The following is a 24931-nucleotide window of genomic DNA, read 5'->3' on the forward strand; positions in this document are numbered from 1 at the left end:
TCTGCATAAGTTTGTTGTCTCGCACAGTAGCATCAAATGCATGCACTTGCAGCTGAGTTTGTAAATCAGAAATTGGCAGTTGCCAAACCTAGTAAGCTTATACACAGCTGTTCTTAGAGGCACACTTCAAAACTCCGAACTCTTGTTTTACAAAAATTTCGAAAAATATAGCTTGTAGGAATCATTAGTTGGTATGTATGGAGCCAGTCATTTGTATTTACTACACCCACATAAAATAATTAAATGGCAGAACACTGCAGATTTAAAAGAACACATAGGAAATTTTATTTACATTGCAAGACACAACTTACAAGATTGATAGCTTAACATTCTTTTTAGAAAGAATGCATTCTTGCAAATAACTTCACAGAACTGTCCTTGCCATAACTATACAGCACTAGCTTAAACACAAACACTTGTATACATTCAATGGAACCTCACACATGCACTTTCATCACTATGTTTGGTTTATATAAGACTTTAATAAGCTCGAAACCTAGTAAGCATAACAGTCTGAAATCGGAGTCATGAATTTAACACATCAAAATATAATATTACACGCTTTCACTTGCAGACGCCCTTTCACGAATGATTGGAGGCTGCAAGTTAGCAAGAACACAACATACTACATGAAACACGTCACTCATTGCCGAGATCAGCTCTGTAGGCACTCTAGTATTCAGGATATTGTAACACTTAATTCTCTGGATCACTCTTTCAACATGAATACGAACCTGTGCTATACTGTACGTCTCTGTTACCTCCCCCTCACTGAACTGGTCACTGTTTTGTAGAAAGGGAGGCATCACCAACACAGCTTGTACCTGTTTCAACCCAGACTTTATCCCTGGAAATCCTTTGTCAGCCATGACCACATCCCCTGGCTGCACTAAGTCTAAAAATCCAGAATCTACAGTGATGTATGCATCAGAACATCTTCCACCGTAGGCCTTTGAGCAGAAGCAGACTGCACCACAAGAAACATTAGAGTATATCCTCCTTTGTAGTGGGAGTAAAGTACTCGTTGCTGCTGCACAGTGCTAGGCTGTTCTGTACGCACCTCGGTACAGTCTATGATCATTGAACAGCCTGGGTAGTTTGCTTTGAAGCACTCGGGCATAGTTTTCATTATTACATGAGCTGGGGGACGAAAAGTCCACTTCTGGGTGGCAGTTCTCAGAGTTCTCAGGACACTATGGTGCGACACTGTAGTTCGACTCACTGAAAAGAGTACTGCGAGAGATGAATAGCTGATGCCCAGCTTCATCAGAAACATCAAAACCCTGTCTGCTACTGGAATATCACACCTACACTCTGCACAGGCTGGCATTATGCTCATTAGTAGAGCAACCACATCTAGTGTCACTCCACACAGGTCCCTGACAGCAGGTGCACACTTTTTGACACTTTGATAGCCAGTAAAGCAGATAGTTTGGTGGTCAAATCCACTATGGCATGAAGTCGTGGGCGGTTTGCACTGAACCGCTGCGCTACAAACACTTTTGTGCTCCACCTGGGTGCATGATTTGTTACCCTGCACAGAACACAACAGAACACTGAAACTGCTGGAGGCCACAAAATCACCGTCAGTTTGGCATGCCTGAAAGCAGAAAAAAAAAAAAGACATGCACTCAATGGAAAATCAGGTAAAAAACTACACACGGGTACTACACTCGGAGAATATGCGCACGTTGGAAGTTTTAGGACAAGGATTGCATGTCTTCAAGAAAAGCAAGGTTTTATATTTAAATGTTAGCTTAGAAAACGATGCACACATTAAAGGTAATGCAGCTATATAAATGATATTTATATAGCTGCATTATTTTCCTCGAGATGCTGCGAAATGGAACCATCCGTTGACCAGGCGCTGCATTTGAAGCTACAGCCTGTGCCCGCGTATGATGGTCTGCGTCCGAACTGCCCTGTCACCTCCCCGTGTGACAGCTTTGGCAAGTGCGATAGTAGTCCTATCCTCGCGCCACTTGCTTCCGACTTATACGTGACTGTCATCGGATGGCCCAATCAAAGCATGCTCTTGGACAATGACGTCATCGACACAACGCCTGTTGGAGCTAACACGAGAAAGATCCAGCCCTGACAGCATTGAGTTTTCGAACTGATTTTTTTATTCTCGCTCTGCACCTGCCGCGCGGTCGAATGCCAACTTCTTCTTCCTTGACGGGCGCCGCATGCTGAGGCACTACAGGGCTCCCCCCCGTAGAGCGTGCTTGGATGTAGGCATCCAGACTGGATATGGAAGCTCCGCGGACCCAAGAGCGGCAATGTATGCAGGTTTTAGTCGATCGGCAGCCACGACGTCTTCACGGCCGTTGATGTCCAGCGTGAACATCTTAGGGGTACGACGGAGTACGCGAAATTGGCCATCATAGGCAGGTGTGAGCGGTGGCTGTATTTGGTCGCGCCGATGAAGACGTGACTGCAGTCATGCAGATCCTGGCTGACGAAGACAGACTGGGGGTGTCGGTTGGCAGGAATTGCAGGAGCAAGGTCGTGAAACGTGGTGCGCAACTCTCGAATGTACGTGGAGGCATCATGAGTGGAAGGGGGCGACGACGACTCAAAGAATTCCCCTGGAAGATGCAGGGACACGCCATAGACTAGTTCGGCTGATGAGCAGCCGAGATCCATCTTCAATGCTGATCGGATGCCCAGAAGTACGAAGGGGAGGTGATCAAGCCAACATTCTCTTGGCTGGTGAGCAGTGAGGGCAGCTTTCAGTTGTCGATGAAGCCGTTCGACCATGCCATTGGCTGAAGGATGGTAGGCAGTCGTGTGGATGTGTCAAATGCCCAAGATATTGGCAAGTGCGGCGAAAAGGGCCAATTGAAATTGACGACCGTGATCGGTGGTGACGACAGAAGGGCATCCAAAGCGTGATACCCAGCCGTTTGTGAAAGCCTTAGCCACTGTCGGTGCTGTGATGTCGCAAATGGGAAACGCTTCCGACCATCTGGTGAAGCGATCCACACATGTCAGTAGGTAACAGGCCCCTTGTGATGGTGGAAGAGGGCCTACGATGTCGAGATGGACGTGGGAAAACCTTGCGTCGGGAGGCCGAAAGGAAGATGGTGCCGTGACCGTGTGATGGCGAATTTTAACACGCTGGCACTGAAGGCAGGTTCGCGCCCAGCGTCGGATGTCAGCATTGATGCTTGGCCAAAGGAAACGAGATGTGACTAGCTTCTGGGTCGCACGAATACCCGGATGGCTCATGTTGTGCAATTGATCAAAAATTGCACGACGAAAAGCTGTAGGCACGAAGGGCCGAGGAACACCAGTAGACGTTTCGCACGTTATTAATGAGGTAGAAAATGGAAGCAGGCACTCCGTGAAAGATAGAGACGTGGATAAAGAGCGAAGACTATGCAGCTCAGGATCGTTGCTCTGGGCAGCTGCTAGCTCTTCCATGTCTAGTGGTGGCTGGGTCGACAAGGCATCGATGCGTGAGAGTGCATCAGCGGCGGCATTCTCCGGCCCGTGGACATGTCTGAGATCCACAGTGAACTCGGAGATAAAGCATAGTTGACGGATCTCCCTTGCAGTGTAATTGCCGTGATTGCGATGGAAGGAAAACGTCAGGGGCTTGTGGTCTGTAACGACGTAAAAGTCCTGGCCCTCCAGTAAATGGCGGAAATGTTTGATGGCGAAGTACACCGCAAGGAGTTCTCGGGCAAATGTACTGTATTTTACTTCCGGTGGTTTGAGTTTTTGGGAGAAAAAACCAAGGGGCTGCCAACCTGACGCGTGCTGCTCGAGAACAGCGCCAACTGCCACAGTCGATGCATCGGTGATGAGACGAATTGGGGCATCAGGAACGGGATGTATGAGCATGGTGGCGTCTGCCAGAGCCTTTTTGGCAGTGGCGAAGGCAGATGCGGCGGCATCGGTCCATTCCAGTGGCGCAGCCGGGTCTTTTTTTATGGCTAATAGGTCGGTCAATGGCTTTAGGAAAGTGGCACACTTAGGAAGAAAGCGGCGATGGAAGTTTAGTAGGCCCAGGAATTCTCGGAGTCGTTTCATTGATGTCGGGGGTGGAAAGTCTTGGATAGCCTTCACTTTACTGGCGAGCGGTTGGATACCCTGTGGAGTGACAAGGTGGCCTAAGAACTCGATTGTAGCGACGTCGAAGACACACTTATTGGGATTAATGACGAGGCCGTAATCATCCAGACGGTGAAACAGGGTGCGCAGGTGGTCTTCATGCTCAGGGCCCAATGAGCTTGCGACCAGGAGGTCATCAAGGTAGGCAAATACAAAATCGAGACCTCGCGTGACCTCGTTGATAGTGCGCTGAAAAGTCTGTGCTGCGTTGCGCAGTCCAAAAGGCATCCTTACATATTCGAACAGACCAAAAGAGGTGGTGATGGCCGTCTTTGGAATGTCAGAGGATTCTACAGGAATCTGATGGTAAGCCTTCACTAAGTCAATCTTAGAGAAGATAGTGCACCTAGCCAAATTTGATGTGAAATCCTGTATTTGAGGAAGTGGGTAGCGGTCTGGTAAGGTGTGGGCATTGAGAGCGCGGTAATCCCCACATGGTCTCCAGTCGCCAGGATCTTTCTTTGGCACAATGTGGAGTGGCGATGCCCAGTTGCTGGAGGAAGGCCGCACAATGCCAAGTTCAAGCATGTGCTCAAACTCACGACGGGCGATGGTGAGGCGTTCTCCAGATAGTCGACGAGGCCGTGTAAAAACGGGAGGTCTAGTGGTCACAATGTGGTGAGTTACGGAATGCTTCACCGGTGACTCTCTGGTGTGCGGCTTCGTGATGTTGGGGAAGTCCGCGAGTATTTTTGCATACGGCGAAGCGGGCGTGAGAGCTCGAAGGCTCATTGATGAGGAAGTGCAGGGTATACCATTGATGGATAGGCGCGTGTTGAGATCGATGAGGCGATGGGCACGCATGTCGACAGCAAGGTTGAAAAATCTGAGGAAGTCAGCTCCAAGAACAGCTTGCGAGACATCAGCGAGGATGAAAATCCAGCGGAACGTATGGCGCAGTCCAAGGTCAAGTGTAAGAGAGCGTTGGCCGTATGTGGGAATGGCGGAGTTGTTGATCGCTTGGAGTGGGCAGGTCTGTTCGTTGCGACGGCGATCTGCACAGGAGGCCGGTATGACGCTAACCTAGGCTCCTGTGTCGACGAGGAAGCAAGCGCCAGTGATCTTATCGGAAACGTAGAAAAGGCGGCATGACTTTCGACCAGTACCACTTGTGCCGTCAGTGGCCGGTCGTCGCATTTCCCGACCAGGAGCACGGGCGAGTGCACTTGCCAGCAGAGGCCCCAAATCGGCGGTGGTACGAGCACATGGTCGAGGACGAGCCATCTCGTGGCGCGTCGGTTGTCTGAAATCCCGGAGAGCGTGGAGACGTCGAGGAGCGACTGTGGAACTGGAACCTGGATGCCGATCGGTGATGCGCAGGTACGAAGTCATCAAGACGTCTGACAAGGGCGTCCAAACGGTTGTCGATGCTCGCAAGCGCGGGGTCTGCAGTGGTGGCCGGTGGCGAAGTGGTCACGGCGTTGAGGCTATGTGCCCGCGAGTAGTCTGCCACTCGATCAGCCATTTCAGCGAGCATGTCTACTGGGACATCTCCTGCAGCGACGAGGACTGGGACCATGCTCTGCGGTAAGCCTGGAGGAACAACTCACGCAACAGCTTCTCCTCTTGAGTGGCGGAGGTCCCGCCAATGAGCTGGCGCATGCGTCGCAGGAGCTGGGATGGGCGACGATCACCAAGCTCTGTGGCCGTTATCAGCTGTTGGAGTCTGCTATGTTCAGACTCGGACTTGCGGGAAATGATAGCTTCCTTCAGCGTGTCGAAGGGATGGCTCAGGTGTGGCGAAGCTAAAATATCTGCGAAGTCTTCCGCTATGTCCGGAGGTAAGGAGGACACCAGATGCCAGTACCTGATCTGTTGGCTGGTGATTTGCCATAAACGGAAGTGCAGCCTCGACCTGCAGTAACCATGTGCAGGGGCTGTTTGGCCAAAATGGTGGCAGGTTGACGTGTTGGATTGCAGCCACCGCAGCACTGCTAGGTCTGGCGGCTTCTTGGGCATCAGGACCGGTAGGCTGGGTGGACGCGCCGGCGGGATCCATGTGGGATGGTTGGGGTTGCGTGTTCATTATTGGGTCACCATTTACTGTCGGAGCTAACACGAGAAAGATTTAGCCCTGACAGCGTTGAGTTTTCTGATTTTTTTATTATCGCTCTGCACCTGACGCGCGGTCGAATGCCAACTTCTTCTTCCTTGACGGGCGCCACATGCTGAGGCGCTACACGCTTAAAGGGCCTGGACCCGGCATCGCTCGTCAGTGGGCAAGACAGCAGCAGCGCGCCGACACGATGCTTAATCACGTCTTATTTCTCGTGCAGGTACGTTATTTTGAACACGCCCATTGTTTTAGATCAGATGATCGTTTTTTGCTGCTGCTCTCTTGCCCACAGAGCTTTCTGTCTTGTTTTATACATGCACTGTACTGCGTCAATAGGCTGGCACTTAGCGGTGATGTAGAATTAAATCGTGGCCCTATGAGAAAGGGGACTCGTAATACCAGTAACTCAGATGATGTTTCATGCTCATCTGAAACTGATAAGACCGATAATGACTCAAACAATATTTCCGGAATGCTGACCGAACTATTAGCTGGGCAGAAACTGATGGCTCGTGATATCGCTGACATCAAGCTTTTTCAGCAAACTGTCAACAAGCGTTTTGACGCACTGGAATTTCGTGTGGCCGCCCTTGAAAACAACACCGCCGATCCTAGTGCCTCGTTTCATCAGTGTGGTTCTGATGTACACTCTTTATCTCGGGCCGTTTCAGAATTATTGAAAAAGAATGATGACCTTGAAAATCGTTCCAGACGCAACAATATAATTTTGCATGGACTTGATGAAAGTGATGGTGAAAACAACAACATGCTTTTTTCTAATGTGCGCCAATTTTTCACAGAGAAACTTATCATTGAATGCCCACCAATTGAACGCTGTCATAGAATTGGCACCAAATGTGAAGGTAGATAGCGCCCCCGTTATATTACGAGTACTAGACTTCAGGAATGAGACAGAGATAATTAAAATTGTCTCAAAGCTTAAAGGAACAAAATTTTATGTTACTGAGGATTTCTCAGCTAACGTGCGTGCCATTCGCAAGAAGCTATGGACAGCAACCTCTTCTTTTCGTAACCGTGGTTCTGTGGTGAGGTTACGCTATGACCACGTTTTCATAAATAATGTCCGCTATTGGTGGAATGACACAGAAAACGCCCTATTCGACGATTCAGGTCTCGCTGCAAACACCCCAGTGAACAATTCCAGTCTCTCTGCGGGCTTGTCAAACACTCCCCCAGCTATTTCGTCTTCACATTGACAGACCCGCGACTCTCACAACCTCACTTTCTTGAATTTGAATGCAAGAAGTCTAGTGAATAAGTTTCCATTGTTTCTCTCTCTGGTAACATCCTATTCTCCTCATTTCATCGGCGTCACTGAAACCTGGCGTCACAATCACATCTATGACTCTGAAATCACTCCACCCGGGAATGTAGCTGTCCGATCAGACCGCAAAACTGGCAAGGGAGGTGGAGTCGCCCTTTTTTTGAAGTCTGACCTGAAGTTTCGGTTATCTCTCCTCCAGCAAATCTCGAATCTGTCTGGTGTAAATTGTACCTGGGCAAAAAAACAATCATAGTCTCCATTTTCTATCATCCACCTGCTTCCTCCCTCGATAACCTTTTTCTTCTAACTGATTATATCAACACGCACAATGTTCACGCAAATACAGTAAAACCTCGATAATTCGAAGGTCGCCGGACCATGAAAATTCTTCGAATTAAGCGGATTTTCGAATTAACCGAAATGAATAAAAAAAAAGAAAACAAGCAAGAACTTGCCGCAAAAAGAAACCATCTTTATTTTCCATGTCCAAGAAAGATTACTCGAAGTAATCACTGATGCGGGATTACTTGGCGTGGTAGTTCGCCGCCCCTAGTGCCATGCTCTCCAGCTGGCTCACAGCACGTAGCATACAAATATCACCCGCACTGCACTCAACAAAGTTGCGAACGATGTTCACGGAATCAATAACTGCCGCGAAAGCGGGCGTGGGGGTGTTTGACTTCAAAATTTTGGGCTTGATGGATATACCGGACTTCAAAAATGCACCGTCGGGGTTCCCATTGAGTTCATGCATTTTTCGCACCCAATTTTTCGGACGAATTGAGACCCCAAAGGTCAATTTCCCGGACTAAAAATCACTCTTTCCGAGCCACACTACTCAATCTTGGAGGCCGCCATGTTGGATTTTGCAGTGGCTTGGATTCCAGTGGCTTGCTGTATAGCCTCCAAGATTGGAAGGCCATCCTTTCGTCTCGAAGGTCATGGCCGCTCTTCCTTGGCTGATAAAACTTTCTAGTATATGCGCTCTGCACTATCCTTTTAACCATTTATTGTGGTATGTTTTTTTATTGCCGCAAACCCGCCGTATGTGCGAGTGACAGCGCGCGGGGGACGCGCGCTTTCATGGAGAGCGAACGCACGGCGGAGCGTAAACGCGACTTGCTCCCTCGCGCGAAAGGCCGTTGGGGGGGGGGGGGGGCGACGACTTTTACTCTACTAACAACTGCGTACTTAGCGCCGGAGCGGGTTCTCGCGCGCACCGTATCTTGAAAGCGATCTCTAGACGGCCCTGACCTATGCGCTGTGCTTTCGCCGCTCAGTTTTCGTTGAAGCAATAGACCGCACGAACCTTCGCTCACTGCTGCGGCGGCCGCACTCGTGTGCGCTGACTCCACGCTTGTTAATTCAGCGTTTTTTTTTTTTTTATCTCTAAAGTTTCGGTTACTATTTTGAATGCGGCGTGTACATTGAGCAGGTGTCTCGGAGACCCATGTCTCAGTGATCGGCGCCACCTCCTGTGCCTTCGTTAGAGCTAAGCGGTGCGAAGCTTGTTTCTTGGATCTCCATGGCGAACTCCGTTGGCGCAGATCGCCAACGCGGTGACGTTCGTGTCGACTGTACACGGAGACAACGTCTCTGCTGCGCAAATCCAAGGAAGTCGATCCCCTCCAAGCGTAGTATGAGGCAGGGCATTATTAGAGTTTTTTTTTTTTAAGCCGCACTAATAATTTTCTTTGCCTAACGAGTTTTCGGACTATTTTTCAGTCCCCACGAGCTCGGAAAATCGGTTGGCGACTCTACGGAGCGCCCTAACCTAGCCGCCGCACATTGCTACCAGCTGGAAACTTCGAATTATCCAAATAGAGCCACGCGGGTCATTCAAATTATCCGGTTGAATTTGCATTGAGAATGACGGGACCGCTCAAATTCTTCGAATTAACCGAGTTCGAATAATCGAGGTTTTACTGTAGTTTAATTCTAATGGGACATTTTAATACACCGGATATTCATTGGCCCTCACTTTCGCACCGCAGTTCTTTAGGTAGCAAGCTGATTAACTTTTCTTTATCATTTGGGCTCACACAAGTAGTTGATGGCACAACAAGACAGAACGCACTCCTTGACCTGGTGTTTATTAGTTCAGACCTTGTTCATAAATTGTCCGAGTGTGAAATTATTGATGGAATTTCAGATTACAAAGTCGTGTTTTATATCGCTCAGTTGCACAATCTGTAAACCGCGCACCGAAATTCAAACTTTTTTGGACTTTAATCGCTCTGACGATACTTCTATTCTTGAAGTTTTATCAGAAGGCTTCGAATCATTTTGCACACTCAGTAAAGATTGTGACGTGAATACACTAGTTCGAGAATTTGAAAGCATTACAAAGCTCTGCATTAACCGATTTGTTCCGTTAAAAAGTATGAAAAAGAATCATGCCATCCCTTGGACGACGAGAGAAATTTTGCAATTATCACGCCACGTTAGACGGCTGAGACGTTCAAAACGCAGTAACAACCCCGATGCCATTACTAGATTTGCATCTGCCAAAGAGGAACTAAATCTGAAAATGAATCTAGCCAAAGACTTTTCCTTTCATGTCGAGCTGCCAGGATTACTAAGAAATAATCCTCGGAAATTCTGGCGTTCCGTCATGCCTGTTACAGATTCTTCATCTTCATTTACTATTAATGATGAAAGTGTAAATGATCCTGTGCGCATCTCCAATGCATTCAATGCATATTTCCATTCTGTCTACGCAAACGATGCTCCCATCTGCCCGGCTTTCGATAATCATTCAGTTTATTCCATTCCAGATATTTCAGATAATGTTAATAGCATCCTCAATTTCATTTTAACGTTAGACACAAAAAAATCTGATGGCTCTGATGGCATTCCGAACTCGTTTTTACTTCGTTATTCACAATGGACATCACGCTATCTTGAAATTATATTCAATAAGTCTCTTGAAATCGGAATCGTTCCTTCATCCTGGAAGCTTGCAAGAGTAATACCCTTATATAAAACCGGCCACAAGACAGACCTAACAAATTACAGACCAATTTCTTTAACTTCTCACTCGTGCAAAATGCTGGAACATATTATTTACAAACACGTCATCGATTTCCTTGAGTCGAATAATATTCTAACTAATGTTCAGCATGGCTTTAGACGTGGTTTCAGCATTTTCCCGCAATTAACCGAATTCACCCATGACATTGCTTATCCAATTAGATCTCGGTAAACAGATTGACGCTATCTTTATTGATTTTTCTAAAGCGTTCGATTCAGTACTTCATTCTCACCTCTTGCAAAAATTAAATGCCGTACTAAAGAATTCCCGTCTGGTCGACTGGATTGCTAGTTTCCTTTCTGACCGGTCCCAATACGTCAACTTCAGTTCCGCAAGGTCATAAATTCTTGAGTAGGTTCTGGAGTTTCTCAAGGGTCAGTCCTGGGTCCTTTATTGTTTTTAATTTATGTCAATGACCTACCAAAAAATGTTTCTTCCAGCATTCGTCTTTATTCCGACGACTGCGTTTTATACGATGTGATCGATTCTGCGACTAATCATACGCAACTGAACGATTCCTTTGCCTCCTTCGGTGCTTGGTGCCAAAAATGAAAAATGAACAATAATTTTCTTTTAAAAGTTGTTTAATAAGGACTTTCACAAAAAGAGCAGCGCCAGTAATTGCGACATATTCCTTGAATGGATCATCTTTAACGAACCAGAGTTCGACAATATAAACACCTTGACGTAACATTTACTCACAATCTCTCATGGTCTGCACACATTGATCAAACGTGTTCTAAGGCATTAAAACAACTTGGATATCTACGTCGTACTATGCAGAAGGCTCCAAAGGATACTAAACTCTTAATGTATAAAACACTTGTCCGCCCCATTATCGATTATGGCGCCACAGTATGGTCACCCCATAACCAAAGCAACATAATCAAACTAGAAGCAGTTCAAAAGAAAGCCATCTGCTTCATTTTTCGCCGGTATGACCGCCATTTTTCACTATCATCTGCCCTCCCTTCTCTGAAACCCAACATTACTTTCCGTGCGTCGTGACGTGGAATCTTTAAAATTTTTGCACAACATAATTACCACGTTCTATCGTACTTCGAACACAGTTTGCTTATCTTTCGCCAAGCCTTCTTCTACACGTAACTTCCACGAGCTGAATCTTGTCCCTTTTTACGCCCATACAAATACTTTCAAGTACAGCTTCTTTCCTCGCACTATATATAGAGGTATGGAATTCCCTACCTAGCTGTCTTCGTTCACTCACGATAAGCAAGTTCGAAAGTGCTCTTTATGAAAACCAGCGTAACTGTTTGAGTTGCGTTTGATTTATGCTTTGTGTATGTATTTCAGTGTTTCGCTGCTTTCTGTATTGAATAAAATGATTTTCCAGTGCTTTACCTGTACTAATATTTGAATTTGCTAATGTAAGATTCTTTGTTCAGTTTCACTTATTTTTTGTTCACCCCTGTATTAACCCACTCCTGCAATAGCCCTGCTATAGGGCTGCAGTATGTACAAATAAATAAATAAATAAACAAACAAATAAATAAATAAATATTCTCACTGGGCCTGAAAGACAGGCAAAATTATTTCACAATCTTTCGCTCCACTGTGAGCCATACCCGTGCAGAAGTGCATTGAGGCAGTCGCAAGCAAATAAAAGTGCCCTTGACATACTATTTAGATTACAATGTATCAATTTTATGTCAATACTTGATGCTTCCTGTGAGACTTGCCTTATCTTCTTGTGCCACCTGTAGTGATGCAGCAGCAGCGCAGAGGAGCTCCAAGCCAGGCGGACGCAGAGAGTAATTGTGACCTGCAGTGTCTGCATCTGTACCTTGGCTGCCCCGTGTGGTATCCGTACTAGCAATGGTGCAACAACCTTCTCCGGTTGCCACTGACTTTACCTCGTCTCTTTTCTTCCACCTGAAAGTACACAGAAAAAAAAAAGTGTCGAAACAGCTTTCACTTCTCGCACTATTCAGTTCCTTAGGCTGAACTAACTGCGCCCGTCCTTGTTCCATGCTGTCTCTGTGGTCGTTTTTTTTTCCGCGGAGTTAAACAATGTCCGCTCTTAGGCTGGGCTTCAACAGTTGGATTTGCAGGTTAACTAGAACAAGTAAATGAGCCACTATAATTGAAGTACACAGTATTAACAGCATCTGCATTGAATCTTCAAATGCACTACAAGGCACAGCAGGCGGATAACAAAATGGTTGGCCACTTACCTTCCATACCTCGACAACTGGTCAGTTGATTTTATAGGACGAACTTTGTAAACATCCGGGACGATAGCTAGGTGATAGCCAGGGTGTGTCGCTATCATGCTTTTTGCACCGTTCACGAAGTGTTTGGAGCAGATCCTACTCGTCTGCTTCAGCATCCACGGCGAGCTGTCGTTCTCGCTGAAGAAACTAAGAGGAGCATGATTGCAAATACTACGCAGTTCATACTGATGATGCAGTGCCCTATGCATGCGCCCGCAAGCAAGAGCGCACATGCAGTAACTGAATGACTTCTTCACGAGACGGTAAACGAGGCAAACACGTCACAAAGCGCTGATGAGAGAGAACAGTCTCACGACTGGGCGCCACTTGGTGAAGACATTTGAAGTTTAGATTTACATGCACCACCACTACTCCCAAAATCAACGCAAACCGAGTTTACTTACTTCACTGAAAGTATCACAGAAAAACGCAATTTAACAGTTAATTATCGGACTACACGCATGCAAGCAAACCAACAAAGATTTGCATGCAGCCTACAAGAGCATTTGAGGCGCAAATTCGCGCGTAAAGTTTCGTGCAATGCAAGCTTCTTGTGCAAAACATGCTCCATACACTTCCAACCATGCTAAGCACACAAATACAGTTGCAGAACCTCAAGCAGCTAGACCTGGCTAGACCTTAAAACATATAGTTACTTTGACTTTGACACTAGGAAAACGCTGTTTTCACAATTACTTACTTGACTCTTCGAACAGCAACAATCCATCTTTTCCGTCGTTCTTGCTCCCACGGGCGGCCAGGAAATCGGTACAATTTCACGCCAGGCTGGCCTTTGTGGCTGTGGCAGTTTTTTACGCAGCAGTACTGGCACTTGTTCCTCTTCCTCTTCCATACACTTTCAGTGGATGGATTAGAATTAGTCGAGCTGAAGGATGACATTGCCTCAATGGCAGAAAAGACCGAACAGCACCATTGACACCGCGCCTACGAATACGCCCGAGCGCTTTGGCCGTCTCATTATTGTTCGCAGCGCTGCGACAGATGGAGCAGCAATCGCAGCAAACTTCACTGAGTGGAGTCTATTTTACCTAGGCCTAGAAATGATTATATCTTGCAGGATAATTAACTTTTTCGATAAACATAATCTGTGAAAGGAATCTGTTGTTCACAAATATAGGTCCACTCAGCTCAGTCTCTGGAACAGAAAGAACTTGTCTTAAACAATATTGAAAAAGGTCTGCTTACACCGAGGGCTTTCGTCGTTTTCTCGAAAGCGTTTGATTCTATCAACCATGAGCTCCTGTTTTCTAAAATGAAATATTATGAGATTCGTGGCATTGCCCTAGACCTGATTAAGTTCTACTTAAATCACAGAAAACAGTTTATAGTGTGAGCATTACCTTCACCTTCTTCATTCATCATCATGGCCAGCGTCACTCTTTAGCGCGCAGCCCTATGAACGATCAGGTATCTCAAACTCATTCAGTTAATATTGGTGTTCCACAGAGCAGCATTTTAGGGCCCCGTCATTTTAATATTTACGCTAATGATTTAGTTAACATTGATCGAGACTTACATTATGTAATCTATGCTGATGACACCACGTTATTTCTTTCATATAAATTTGATTTAGCCTGCAATGATAATATCGTTTTGGAAAAATATAAGTGGTCAGTCGAAAATGGCCATAGTCTTAACTCCTCAAAAACTGAAGGTGTTCTTTTTGTAGTAAAAAAAGGCAAGTCACTTTGAAAGAAGACCTTAGGATTAATTGCTGAAAGATTTCTGAAAGAATTTGTAACGTCTTTAAGTGTACAATTTGACCAACACATGGCCTGGAATAATCATACAGATTTCCTTGCAGGCAAACTTTCCCAAATCACTAGTCTGATCATTTACGGAACTTTCTACCCCGTTTCATTAAAAAATTATCACACAGTTCCCTATTCATGAGCCACTTAAAGTACTGTTGCCTTGTATGGGGTACGACTTCTGCGACAAACATTATCAAGTTGTACGTACTACAAAAGAAAACTGTTCATGCTATATATGTAACAAGCCGTACAACTTCCTATCAGCCTGCTTATTTCAAGAGCTTAAAACTTTGAAAATGACAAATCTTGTGGGATACCGTCTGGCAATAGCTAATAAAAACGAGCACAAAAGAAATATAAACATTATACAATCAATAGTCCAACTCAACAAACACAAAGCTCCCTACTCAACCCAATGTCCGGAATACTGGTATACACCTCACTCAAGTACCAATTACAGCATGTAAATGCTATGCTCTAGATTGCCTAGGCTACTCAATGAACTGATGAGTAACAAAACTGATGTACTCATGTTCCCCTGCTGATCTTTTTTTCACGCCTCCAATTATGTCTTTCTTCATGTCTCCACTGTGTCCAATTCAAATATGTCTTTATTGACTAGATGATCACTGTATTTTGTATATACACGACTTTGCCGATTTCATCCAGGTGTTTGCAGGAAGCGATTCTCGACAGCTCTGTCACAACATCGAGTTTGATGACTGCGCAGATTCATCACCGGGATCAATCCAGCATAACCGATTTGATGATCAAGCTGAAAGTGGAATATGTCAGGCCACCAAATTCGGAAGGTGTGATCTTCTGGACAACAAACCTTGGGCGATCCACGTACATCACTTCGAGCGTCGTGGAACATCAGTCGCTCTCTGGGGCGTGAAACCGGCTCTGCGAAGGCGGGGCTGTTCACGACTTTGTTGTATCTCATGCAGGTTAGTTTTCACAAAACCTAAGACTTTTATGGCATTGTTGCTTTGCCGGTTCCACACCCAGTGTTTTCACATCTGTATGCTCTCACTCAAATAATAGATCGCGCGATTGTCGTAGGCATTGTCACTTTGTGTTCTTGCGTCATTTTGCATTTTATTTTTTGTTGTTGCTTGTGTGCTGTGATGTTGAGCTGAATCCTGGCCCAGATACTGCCCTTCTAAAGGAACTTTTATGTGGCCAAAAGGTAATCAAAGAAAAGTTATAATCCATAGAAAACTTTCAAGCTGAACAACAGGTTGCTATGGCAGACTTAAGAAGCCGCATCGGTAACCTTGAAGCGAAGATAAATAAATTTGACGAACTACACGCGGCAGTTTCAGACAGCCGGATAACAGTGGAGCAGAATGAGGCCGGAATTGACTCTCTGATGGCTAAAGTTGATGACACTGAAAACAGGAGCCGACGTAATAATCTGGTCTTCTTTGGCGTTGAAGATAATGATGAACATGAGAGGGTAATTAAGTCTGAAAGCAGTGTCAGAACTGTGCCATTCTCATTTAGGTATAGAGCAAGTTAGCGTTGAAAGGGCGTGCCGACTAGGCAGCTTTAGTTCACAGAAAAAACGCGCACTAATGGCCAAATTTGCCAGTTATAAAGACAAGCAGAGTATCCTCGTTATGGCAAAGAAGTGTAAGGGCACAAGCATTAGCGTCTGGGTAGACTTTTCAGAGACTGTGCGAAAGAAAAGAATGAGGTTATGGGATTGCGCAAAAGTTAAATCTAAGGAACCGAGACAAAAGCTGGGAGGCGTCTGTTTCAACGATAACCTAACAGCTTGCAACAAACGGCTGCTCTGGCTGACGCGCACGAAAGCTGCTGAATTAGTCATCAGTACATTTGGCAGTCTAACGGCAAGGTGTTCACTAGAAAACAAGTGGGCTACCATTATTAAATGCGAGATAGATCTTAGAAAAATTAAATAGCTTGCCTACATTGCTATTTTTCCACACTTTCCATAAATCATGGCTGCCTTTGAAGTGCACTCGTTCAATACAGTTGTCAAAGTTAATCGAGAAACCATTAAAAGTTCATTCTCTCTATTTCACTTGAATACCCGCAGTCTGAGAAACAAATTCGATGAACTAACCCAATACCTTAAGGACCTTCATGAAGCGTTTGATGTTATAGCTTTTACGGAAACATGGTATGCTGATGATTGTGTTGTCCCAAGCATTGATAACTATACAAACATTTCCTTGTCTCGAACACAGAAACATGGAGGTGGGCTATGTGCGTATATCAAAAAAGGTATTGCTCATTCTATCATATCTGAATTTTGTGTGACTAGTTCGGACATCGAATCCCTGGCATTGCTAGTTAATAATAGTGTTATAATTATTGTGTACTGTCCGCCATGTGGTTCCATTAGTAAATTTTGTAGATTCCTTGAAGAGACATTCGACTGTGCATTCATAAATAACCTAAAGGCTATTTACACTGGCGATATAAACATTAATTTACTATCTAATCAAAAGTTATCTGTCGATTTTCTTAACATGATGCAGAGTCATGGCTTTGAAAATTGCATAACCTCTCCGACAAGAATAAGAAATAATACAGAAAGTCTTTCAGATGTTTGTCTGACGAATGATAGAAGTGACAATATTTTCGCAGACACCTTACTAGGGTTTGAGCGATCACATGCCAATTTTCTGCGCATTTCCTTCTCATGCAAAACGTAATCCGCCTACTTCATTCAGGAAGATGGACGAGGAAAACCTCACTTACTTTTGAGAACTCGCATGCAGCACCGACTGGAGCCATGCGACTCAAGAGACATCTCATTTAAATTGTTCATGGATATTTTCACAGTAATGAGGCCTTTCCTGTGCAACCATTTAGGAGACACAGGAAAAGTAGGAAACCATGGATTTCCCAGAGACTGTATGAAAGAATTGTCGAGAAAAACCGCTTCTTTGCGCGTTTCATATAGACTAACGACTCTAATTTATTTCTTGAATATAAAAAAATTTGAAATAAATTGTGAGCCAACATTAAGAAAGCACGGAACGAGTATTACTTAAATAAGTTCGATGCATGCCATTCCCCGAAGCAAACTGGGGCTATGTTAAACCAATTAATCAGAATCGCATCGACACACCTCTAACCTATGAAGGAGAAACTTTTAGACGGTTTCAATTTAGCTAATCGAATGAATGTACACTGTTTAACTGCAGGTACACCTAATGAACCTTATGACGACTCCTTAGATCCCGTGAGTTTTATGACGGGAATGTATTCTAAATCATTATTTTTATTACGATGCAGTCAACATGAAATATTTAACCCCCCCCCCCCATTATACATTCTCTCAAACTCAAATGCGCCCCTGGCGTAGACAACATAATGACAAGGCCAGTTAAACAAATCGCCGATATTATCGCCTGTCCCCTGGCGCATATTTGTAACGCCATGCTGACCTCTGGTTCTTTTCCTGATAACATGAAATTGGCCCGAGTCCGAGTGATCTACAAGGGAGGTAACAGAAATTATCTAAATAACTATGTAATAATAATCTCTGTGCTGTCAGTATTCGCAAAAGTTGCTAAACATGTAATTAACAATTGTCTATATAGTTTTATATTTCTGATAACATTTTTGTAGATCAACAATTTGGGTTTAGAAAAAACAAGAGCTCGGAATCGGCCTTGCTACGTATAAAGGAAGAAATGCTCGACAACTTTGAGCGGAAATTAATAACAGTAGGGATCTTCCTAGACGTGCGCAAGGCTTTTGACTCTGTACCACACGACATAAGAAAAAAGAAAGTTGAGTTATTATGATATAAGAGGAGTAGCGGTAGACTTGCTCAGTAACTATCTGAATAATCGCCAACAATTCACTACTGTAAATCATATCTAATTGAACACAGGAGTAATCTCAACAGGCGTACCTCAAGGGTCTATATTAGGTCCCATCCTATTTTTACTATACATTAACGACATAATTTACATACAAGATACTAAGGATATTGTGATTTATGCTGACGATACGAATGTTTTTTTTTTGCTGGACAAGATTGTCAAGAATTACAGTATATAGCAAATGCGTGGTTATCTGAACTCGCAATACGGCTAAAAGCAAATCACCTGCAATTAAATGTTAACAAAACAAAGTATGTAGTGTTCAGACCAAAGAATGAAACCATTCACAATGATTTCTACTTGAAGTATCACACCTGCTACCTGGCGCGCGAATCAAAAATAAAATTTCTTGGTGTTGTATTTCAGGAGAATATGCTGTGGTCAGAACACGTCAATTACTTATCCACCAAAGTAGCTCGTTCTAAAGGCATAATAAATAAATTTCGTTATGCATTACCCGTTCGAGTAAAGCTCCTATTGTGTTACTCGCTTGTCTACTCTCATTTTTATTATTGCATACTAATACGGGGTACGACTACAGAAACTAATGTAATGAAACTTGCCATACTCCAAAAAAGAGCTATAAGTGCTATTGAAAATCTATCACTTCGTGAAAGCACCAGAAGTTAATTTCTTAAACACAGCCTGCAGAATATTCCGCAACCATATCTAAAGAAATTATCAATTCATATACACAAACAAGTCAGAAATGATAAAGAAAATTTTGAGCAAAAGTATTTAAATGTTAACACATCCTACAATTTTCTACATTAACACTACAAGTTTGATACGACACGAACAAATTATGGCCTTCAAAAACTTTCGGTTGTTATACCTCGTACCTTAAATGGTCATCCAGAAATCGATCTTCTGATTAGGGAACATTCAAACAGTAACCTTCCTTCGAATATTTTAATCAGTTTGCTATTAGGAGAGATGTAAACCAATATCATAACCTTTGTCTTGTTTTCTTTACTGACCTTATGATTTCTATATCTACAATGAATGCTTTGTAACTACCAATGACTGATTTTATAAACTACTGTTTTGGATGCTACATAATGACTTACATTGCAGAAGTGTATGTTACTTCCGTGCATGTTAGTTTTGTATTTGTTGTTATTATTACATGTTTCACTTCAACTTAGTTGTGTAAAAATTTGTGAAACTTGTGCTGCTACCGCATGTGCTTGAACAACCAAAGGGAGGCTGGGCCTTTGTCAGGTGTTGCAAAGCACCTTTAGCCCAATCTTCCTCGGTCTGCAGTGTGAACCGAAATAAAGTTTTGCACCGTAAAGATGGAGACAAAGTAAGCCTCTTCCTTGTTTTTGAACATCAAGTACACTTATGATGAGACACTTGGTTCAGTTATACAATCAGGGTGACAGCAAAGCAACAATACCAAGCTGAAAGTAGTGCTTGTGAATTGCAGAAGCATGACAAATAAAGTCCATCATTTCGCTAACCTTCTTCACATGACTAATCCCACTTGTCCTTGAATCCAAGTCGTGGCTAACAGTGAAATTAGTGACAATGAAATCTTTGCCGCACATTATGCAGCTTATCGGAGAGACAGAAATCGACACGGGTGTGTTTGTACTAGTTAAATGGGAGGTTTATTCCAAAGTGTTATATAGTATTCAGCCACAAACAGCTGAATCAATCTGGGTGAAGCTACGATTGCAAAAAGGAAAGACTGTGTCTGTTTGTTTGTTCTTTTTATAAGCCACCAGGAAGCCAAATTAAAGTAATCAATGACTTGAAAGAGGAAATTATGAATGTAGAATAATCGGAGGGAATTTCAACCTGCCTGAAATTGATTGGTCTCAAGAAAATATGAACCCTTGCATTAATAGTGGCTCGGGAAATTAATTACTAAGGATGTGTAGCTTTTTTTCGCTGCATCAACTTGTTTTGCAACCTACAAGAGCAAATAATGTCCTGGATTTATTACTTACTGATTTGCCTTCCGAGGATCAGAATACACTAGCCGTGCCTGGTATAAGTGACCATAGCGCTGTCCTTTGCGAGCTGAACTTGCGCCATGTTAAAGTTGTAAATAGCGGGGCAAGGCGAATATATAGCTATAAGAAAGCGAATACTGCGATAAAACAGAGGCACTTTACCGTTACTACAATGTTCTTGAGACGCTGTGAGATACGTCTCATACAGAAGATATCTGGGTAAGGTTCAAAAGTAAATTGTTTGAATTAGGTGAGCGACATGGTCCCTCATGGCTGATGCCAGCTAGACGCAGCAAAAGTAGGCCTTGGTTTATGGGTGATGTGCAACGATTAGTCCGCAAGAGGCAGAATGCCTACAGTAAATTCAAAGAGGGAGGGGCAAGAGAAATCTTGCAACTACATTAAATGACACCATAAAAAAAGCAAAGGCCAATTACGTTGAAACCCTAGACTTGCGATTAATAGACCGCCCCAAAAAAATGCGGCAAATCTTCACAAAAAAAATGGAAAGGATGATCAAACAATACCGACTATTGATAACGACGGCACGTTTGTGTATAACAATCGCCAGAAAGCTGAATGCCTTATATCGTCGTTTTTTACATCGGTATATCATGCACACAGGCTCACAAATTTTCCTAGAAGATCTGATGTTACTATGGAAAAGGTTATGTGTTTAGTCTGTGCAGAATTGAAGCTATTTTAAAGAAATGAAATCCTACAAAAGCCAGTGGTCCAGACGAAATACCGAATGCTTTATTATCATGTGCATGTTCAGTTTGAAAATATTTATATCTGTTTACAAAATCGATCGAAGAGGACAGCCTGCCCTCTGATTGGAAAAGGGCAAATGTGTACAAATCTGGACCACGAAATTTGGTGTTTAACTACTGTCCCGTGTCGTTAATTATTACAGTGTACAAGGTGCTAGAAGATGTTCTTTTCTCTAACCTAATTAAACATTTAAATGAGAAAACCATGCTGGCAATTGTTATGAGAAAACTCTGCTAAACAATTGCCAGCATGGTTTCCGCAGTGGATTTTCCTATGTCACGCAGCTCACAGCATTAGCTCATGACCTAGCAAGTGTACTGGATAAAGGTGTAACGATTTGATTGTATATTTCTTGATTTCAAGAAAGCTTTTTATGTTGTACAGCATAATTTGTTAATGACACCATAAATTATTGTTGTTATGGCACTATTGTAATTAATTGCATAAAAAATTATCTGCAGCTTACACGTTTAAGAGTTTTTATTAACGGAGAGAAATCTGGTGAGGCTGACGTGACGTCAGGAGTACCACAAGGGTCGGTGCTTGGCCCACTGCTCTTTTTGATGTATCTTAATGACATTGTTGACAATATTAACTGTACTGTGTGCATGTTCGCAGATGACTGCGTATGGTACAGGGTTGTTATTAATTTAAATGATTGTGCAACATTACAAGGTGACATCGACAGGATTACACGGTGGTGTTCAACATGGCACAAGAACCTTAACGTAAAAAAAAAACAGTGCACATGTGCTTCTCTAAAAAGAAAAAGAAACAATTTCAGTTCAATTATAGTATTAATAGGACGCAACTGTTGACTGTGTCAAAATTTAAATATTTGGGAGTGTATTTCACCACTGGTTTATTCTGGACACGTCACATTGATCACATTACTGCCAAAACAACTCGCGTTCTAGGTTTTATGAAAAGAAACACAAAACAATTTCCAATCAAAGCAAAGGCTATACTCCATTTTTCGAGTGTCCAATCAATACTTGAATATGCCAGCATGGTTTGGCAGCTTTGGACACAAACAAACATAGACAAACTGGAAAGAGTTCAGAGTAGGGCTGTGCACTTTGTATTTAAAAATTACACAAGGAATTTTAGTGTAACAAAGGCCAAAAAGAAAATTGGGTGGTACACGCTGCAAAAAGACGTTTAATTCATAGATTCATAGAAAACTGTTCCACAATATTTTTCATTCAAGAACAGGTATCGATCGCATTAACTATTTACATTTGCCCGACTACGTGTCTACGAGAGTGGAACATGAACTCAAAGTGAAAGAAACTTTATGTAAACTACCGTGTTTAGCAAGTCCTTTTTCCCCAATACAACCCGAGACTGAAATCTTTTACCACGCGATATTGTAAAAATAATCTCAAGTGTACAGTCACTTCATGATGTAATAGTATAGTAATGAACATTTTGGTGTTTTATCCTATGTTGCCGATATAATGTTTCTTTTTTTTTCTGTTATCCCCCCTCCTGTAATGCCTATTGAAGGTGCTTTGGGTACTCTCTGGTAAATAAATAAATAAAATATAAATTTATATAATCTCTAATTTTTTTCGTCATTTTGAAATCTGTAGCTCCACCATGCTGCTCGAATTTCTGGGTTCTTGGGCCAGTCAAGCTGCCATGAGGAGCTACTTTCCCGCCACAACACCGTACTGCACTGGTTTTGTGAGAATTATAAACATCATTTCATTCATCCACATGTATTGGAAAATCGGAGCTGGCCCCAAGTATGTGTAACGTGGCACTAAGACACAGGGTGCAGCCGCTCATCCTGGACAAAACTGTTGGTCAAAAAATGTACGCGCTTCGTGAACAAAGAGCCCCATGCGATTTGACGAGAGACCAAAGGCATTACCGCCAATGCAGACAATGCAAAAAAGACCACTCAAATAACACGTTGGCTGAAAAATAGCACACTTTCGGCAATTTCAATAACCAACGTAAGAACATGGTTGATTTATCTGGTGGCTTCCTGAGCATTAAGCAGCAGCAAAGCTCCAGTTCTTGTGCTTGCTTTCCTGCAGACTCATCACAGCCTAAACTGCATCACAGCCTGCGAGAAAAAAAAAGAACATGCACATCTTGTGTACAAACTTCTCAACACCCTACTCACACAACATATACACCACTACAACAATCAGTAGTGGACAAAAAAATAGATTTTGAATTTGCGTCTTGCAAGCTCAGTAGGTTGGTGCTGCATTGTTCCAGACCACTAACCTAAGGCCACAGAATCTTGGACACACACTGCCACCGTCCTTTATTCACATCGCATAACCATAATTTGCATATTCAAAGAATGTATGAAGAAACCGTAATATAAACCAGTAGTGAAAACACATGCACGCTAGTAAGAGAAATGGGTGGGGAATTTAGACGAGCAAAAGGTTTGGCTTGCTACTGCAGCTTTAATATGTATTAGATCAAATAATGAAAATTAAAAATTGGCCGCATATCAGCTTGCTTCGCTGCAAATGACGTCAAAAGACGATAGTCTTCTGCTGCCCCTGATAACTAACACCCTCTTTTCTTCCTCTCCCACCCCTCACGCTCTTCCCCTCCCCTCTCACTCCTCCCATGATGGATGCAATGGAGGTTTTGCTCAATTCAAGTTTCCCGCGTTCGCCCTGCTCTCGCGCCATCTGTTGGGACCTTTTATTACTGTTGGCTTAAAGCTGGCTACAGAGCCACGGCTTCAGTCGGCTTGTTTTTAAAGCGTAGCATCTCTTCGACATCATTTCTAACGCGTTAATTTTTTGAAAGAGCGTAGATTGGGCGAGTTGGTATTCCATGTCTTATACTTAATAGCGCATGAAAAGGGACGAGGCACAGATGGACGACGCGGACACAGCGCTAACTTCCAACAATTTTTATTCTACGAAGCACTTCACACATATATAGTCAACAGATAGCAGCGCACGCAAGCGCATAAGTACTGGTTTTTGAACACATTACGGCAACGTGACATGTGCAATGGAAAAGATGACATCGAAGATGAAAAAGGTGAGAAAAAAAGATTTTAAAAGTTTTTCTTGTAGCGACAGATCAGGATGCTATCTTCATCACACCACCCTATGTGTCCGCGTCGTCCATCTGTGCCTCGTCCCTTTTCATGCGCTATTAAGTATAAGACATTGATTTTTTCATTTGAAGCGTTTCATTTTGCATTTCTTTCTGCCTCTCTCTTTTTCTTTTTTTTACTTTTTTTCCATCTCTCTTTTTTATACGTCTCTCTCGCTTTCATTTTCTCTTTCTCTCGCCCAAAGCAAGTTCTGTTACAATCACTGGGGTTGGGGTTGCAAACGCAGTCTTCGAACGGTCAGTGTCATTCATAGGGAACTGCCAATACCCAGATTGAAGAGCCAAAGAGGAAATGAACTCTGCTGCTTGCAAGCAGTCGAGAGTGTCGTCGATTCGGGGCAGCAGATAAACATCTTTTCGTGTTATCTTGTTAAGGCACCTATAATCAACACAAAATCTGATGCTACTGTCCTTTTTCTTCACCAGCACAACTGGGGAGGCCCAAGGGCTGGGTGAGGGTTGTATTACGCCACGATGAAGCATGTCGTTGACCTGTTCGTCAATCACACGGCGTTCAGCGTGAGAAACTCGGTATGGACGCTGGCGTAGGGGTGCATGGGTGCCGGTGTCAATGTGGTGAACGATGACGGATGTGCGGCCCAAGGAAGATTGCTTACGATCGAACGACATCCGAAAGCGGTCGAGCAGTTCCAAGAGTGGAGTACGCTGGGCAGGTGGGAGTTCAGAATCAATTGACGGAAGGAAGGCTT

The 24931-nt window shown here is 43.6% G+C and overlaps 1 protein-coding gene and 1 pseudogene across 1 annotated transcript; one reads left to right on the plus strand and one right to left on the minus strand.

Annotated features, from left to right (window-relative positions):
- Positions 1–255: 255 nt before the first annotated feature.
- Positions 256–21694, minus strand: LOC119441312 (uncharacterized). The gene is made up of 3 exons (XM_049661146.1): positions 12693–21694; positions 12198–12390; positions 256–1600 (listed from the first exon to the last, which is right to left on the minus strand). Exons 1-3 carry the CDS (start codon positions 12962–12964, stop codon positions 911–913), a joined length of 1155 nt encoding a protein of 384 aa, XP_049517103.1. The 5' UTR covers positions 12965–21694; the 3' UTR covers positions 256–910.
- On the plus strand, positions 6550–7649 carry LOC125942898 (uncharacterized; annotated as a pseudogene).
- Positions 21695–24931: the final 3237 nt, after the last annotated feature.

Source organism: Dermacentor silvarum, chromosome 2 (genome assembly GCF_013339745.2).
Source record: "Dermacentor silvarum isolate Dsil-2018 chromosome 2, BIME_Dsil_1.4, whole genome shotgun sequence".
Lineage (NCBI taxonomy): Eukaryota > Metazoa > Arthropoda > Arachnida > Ixodida > Ixodidae > Dermacentor > Dermacentor silvarum.

What these genes read in the sequence shown, in the direction of transcription:
- LOC119441312 (XM_049661146.1), bottom strand. Translation starts at nt 12,964, where the DNA reads ATGTGCGCTCTTGCTTGCGGGCGCATGCATAGGGCACTGCATCATCAG. An exon ending in CAGTTGTCGAGGTATGGAAG is followed by an intron (nt 12,391 to 12,692) that starts GTAAGTGGCCAA and finishes GTGTACTTTCAG; the next exon opens with GTGGAAGAAAAGAGACGAGG. An exon ending in AGGTGGCACAAGAAGATAAG is followed by an intron (nt 1,601 to 12,197) that starts GCAAGTCTCACA and finishes TTCTGCTTTCAG; the next exon opens with GCATGCCAAACTGACGGTGA.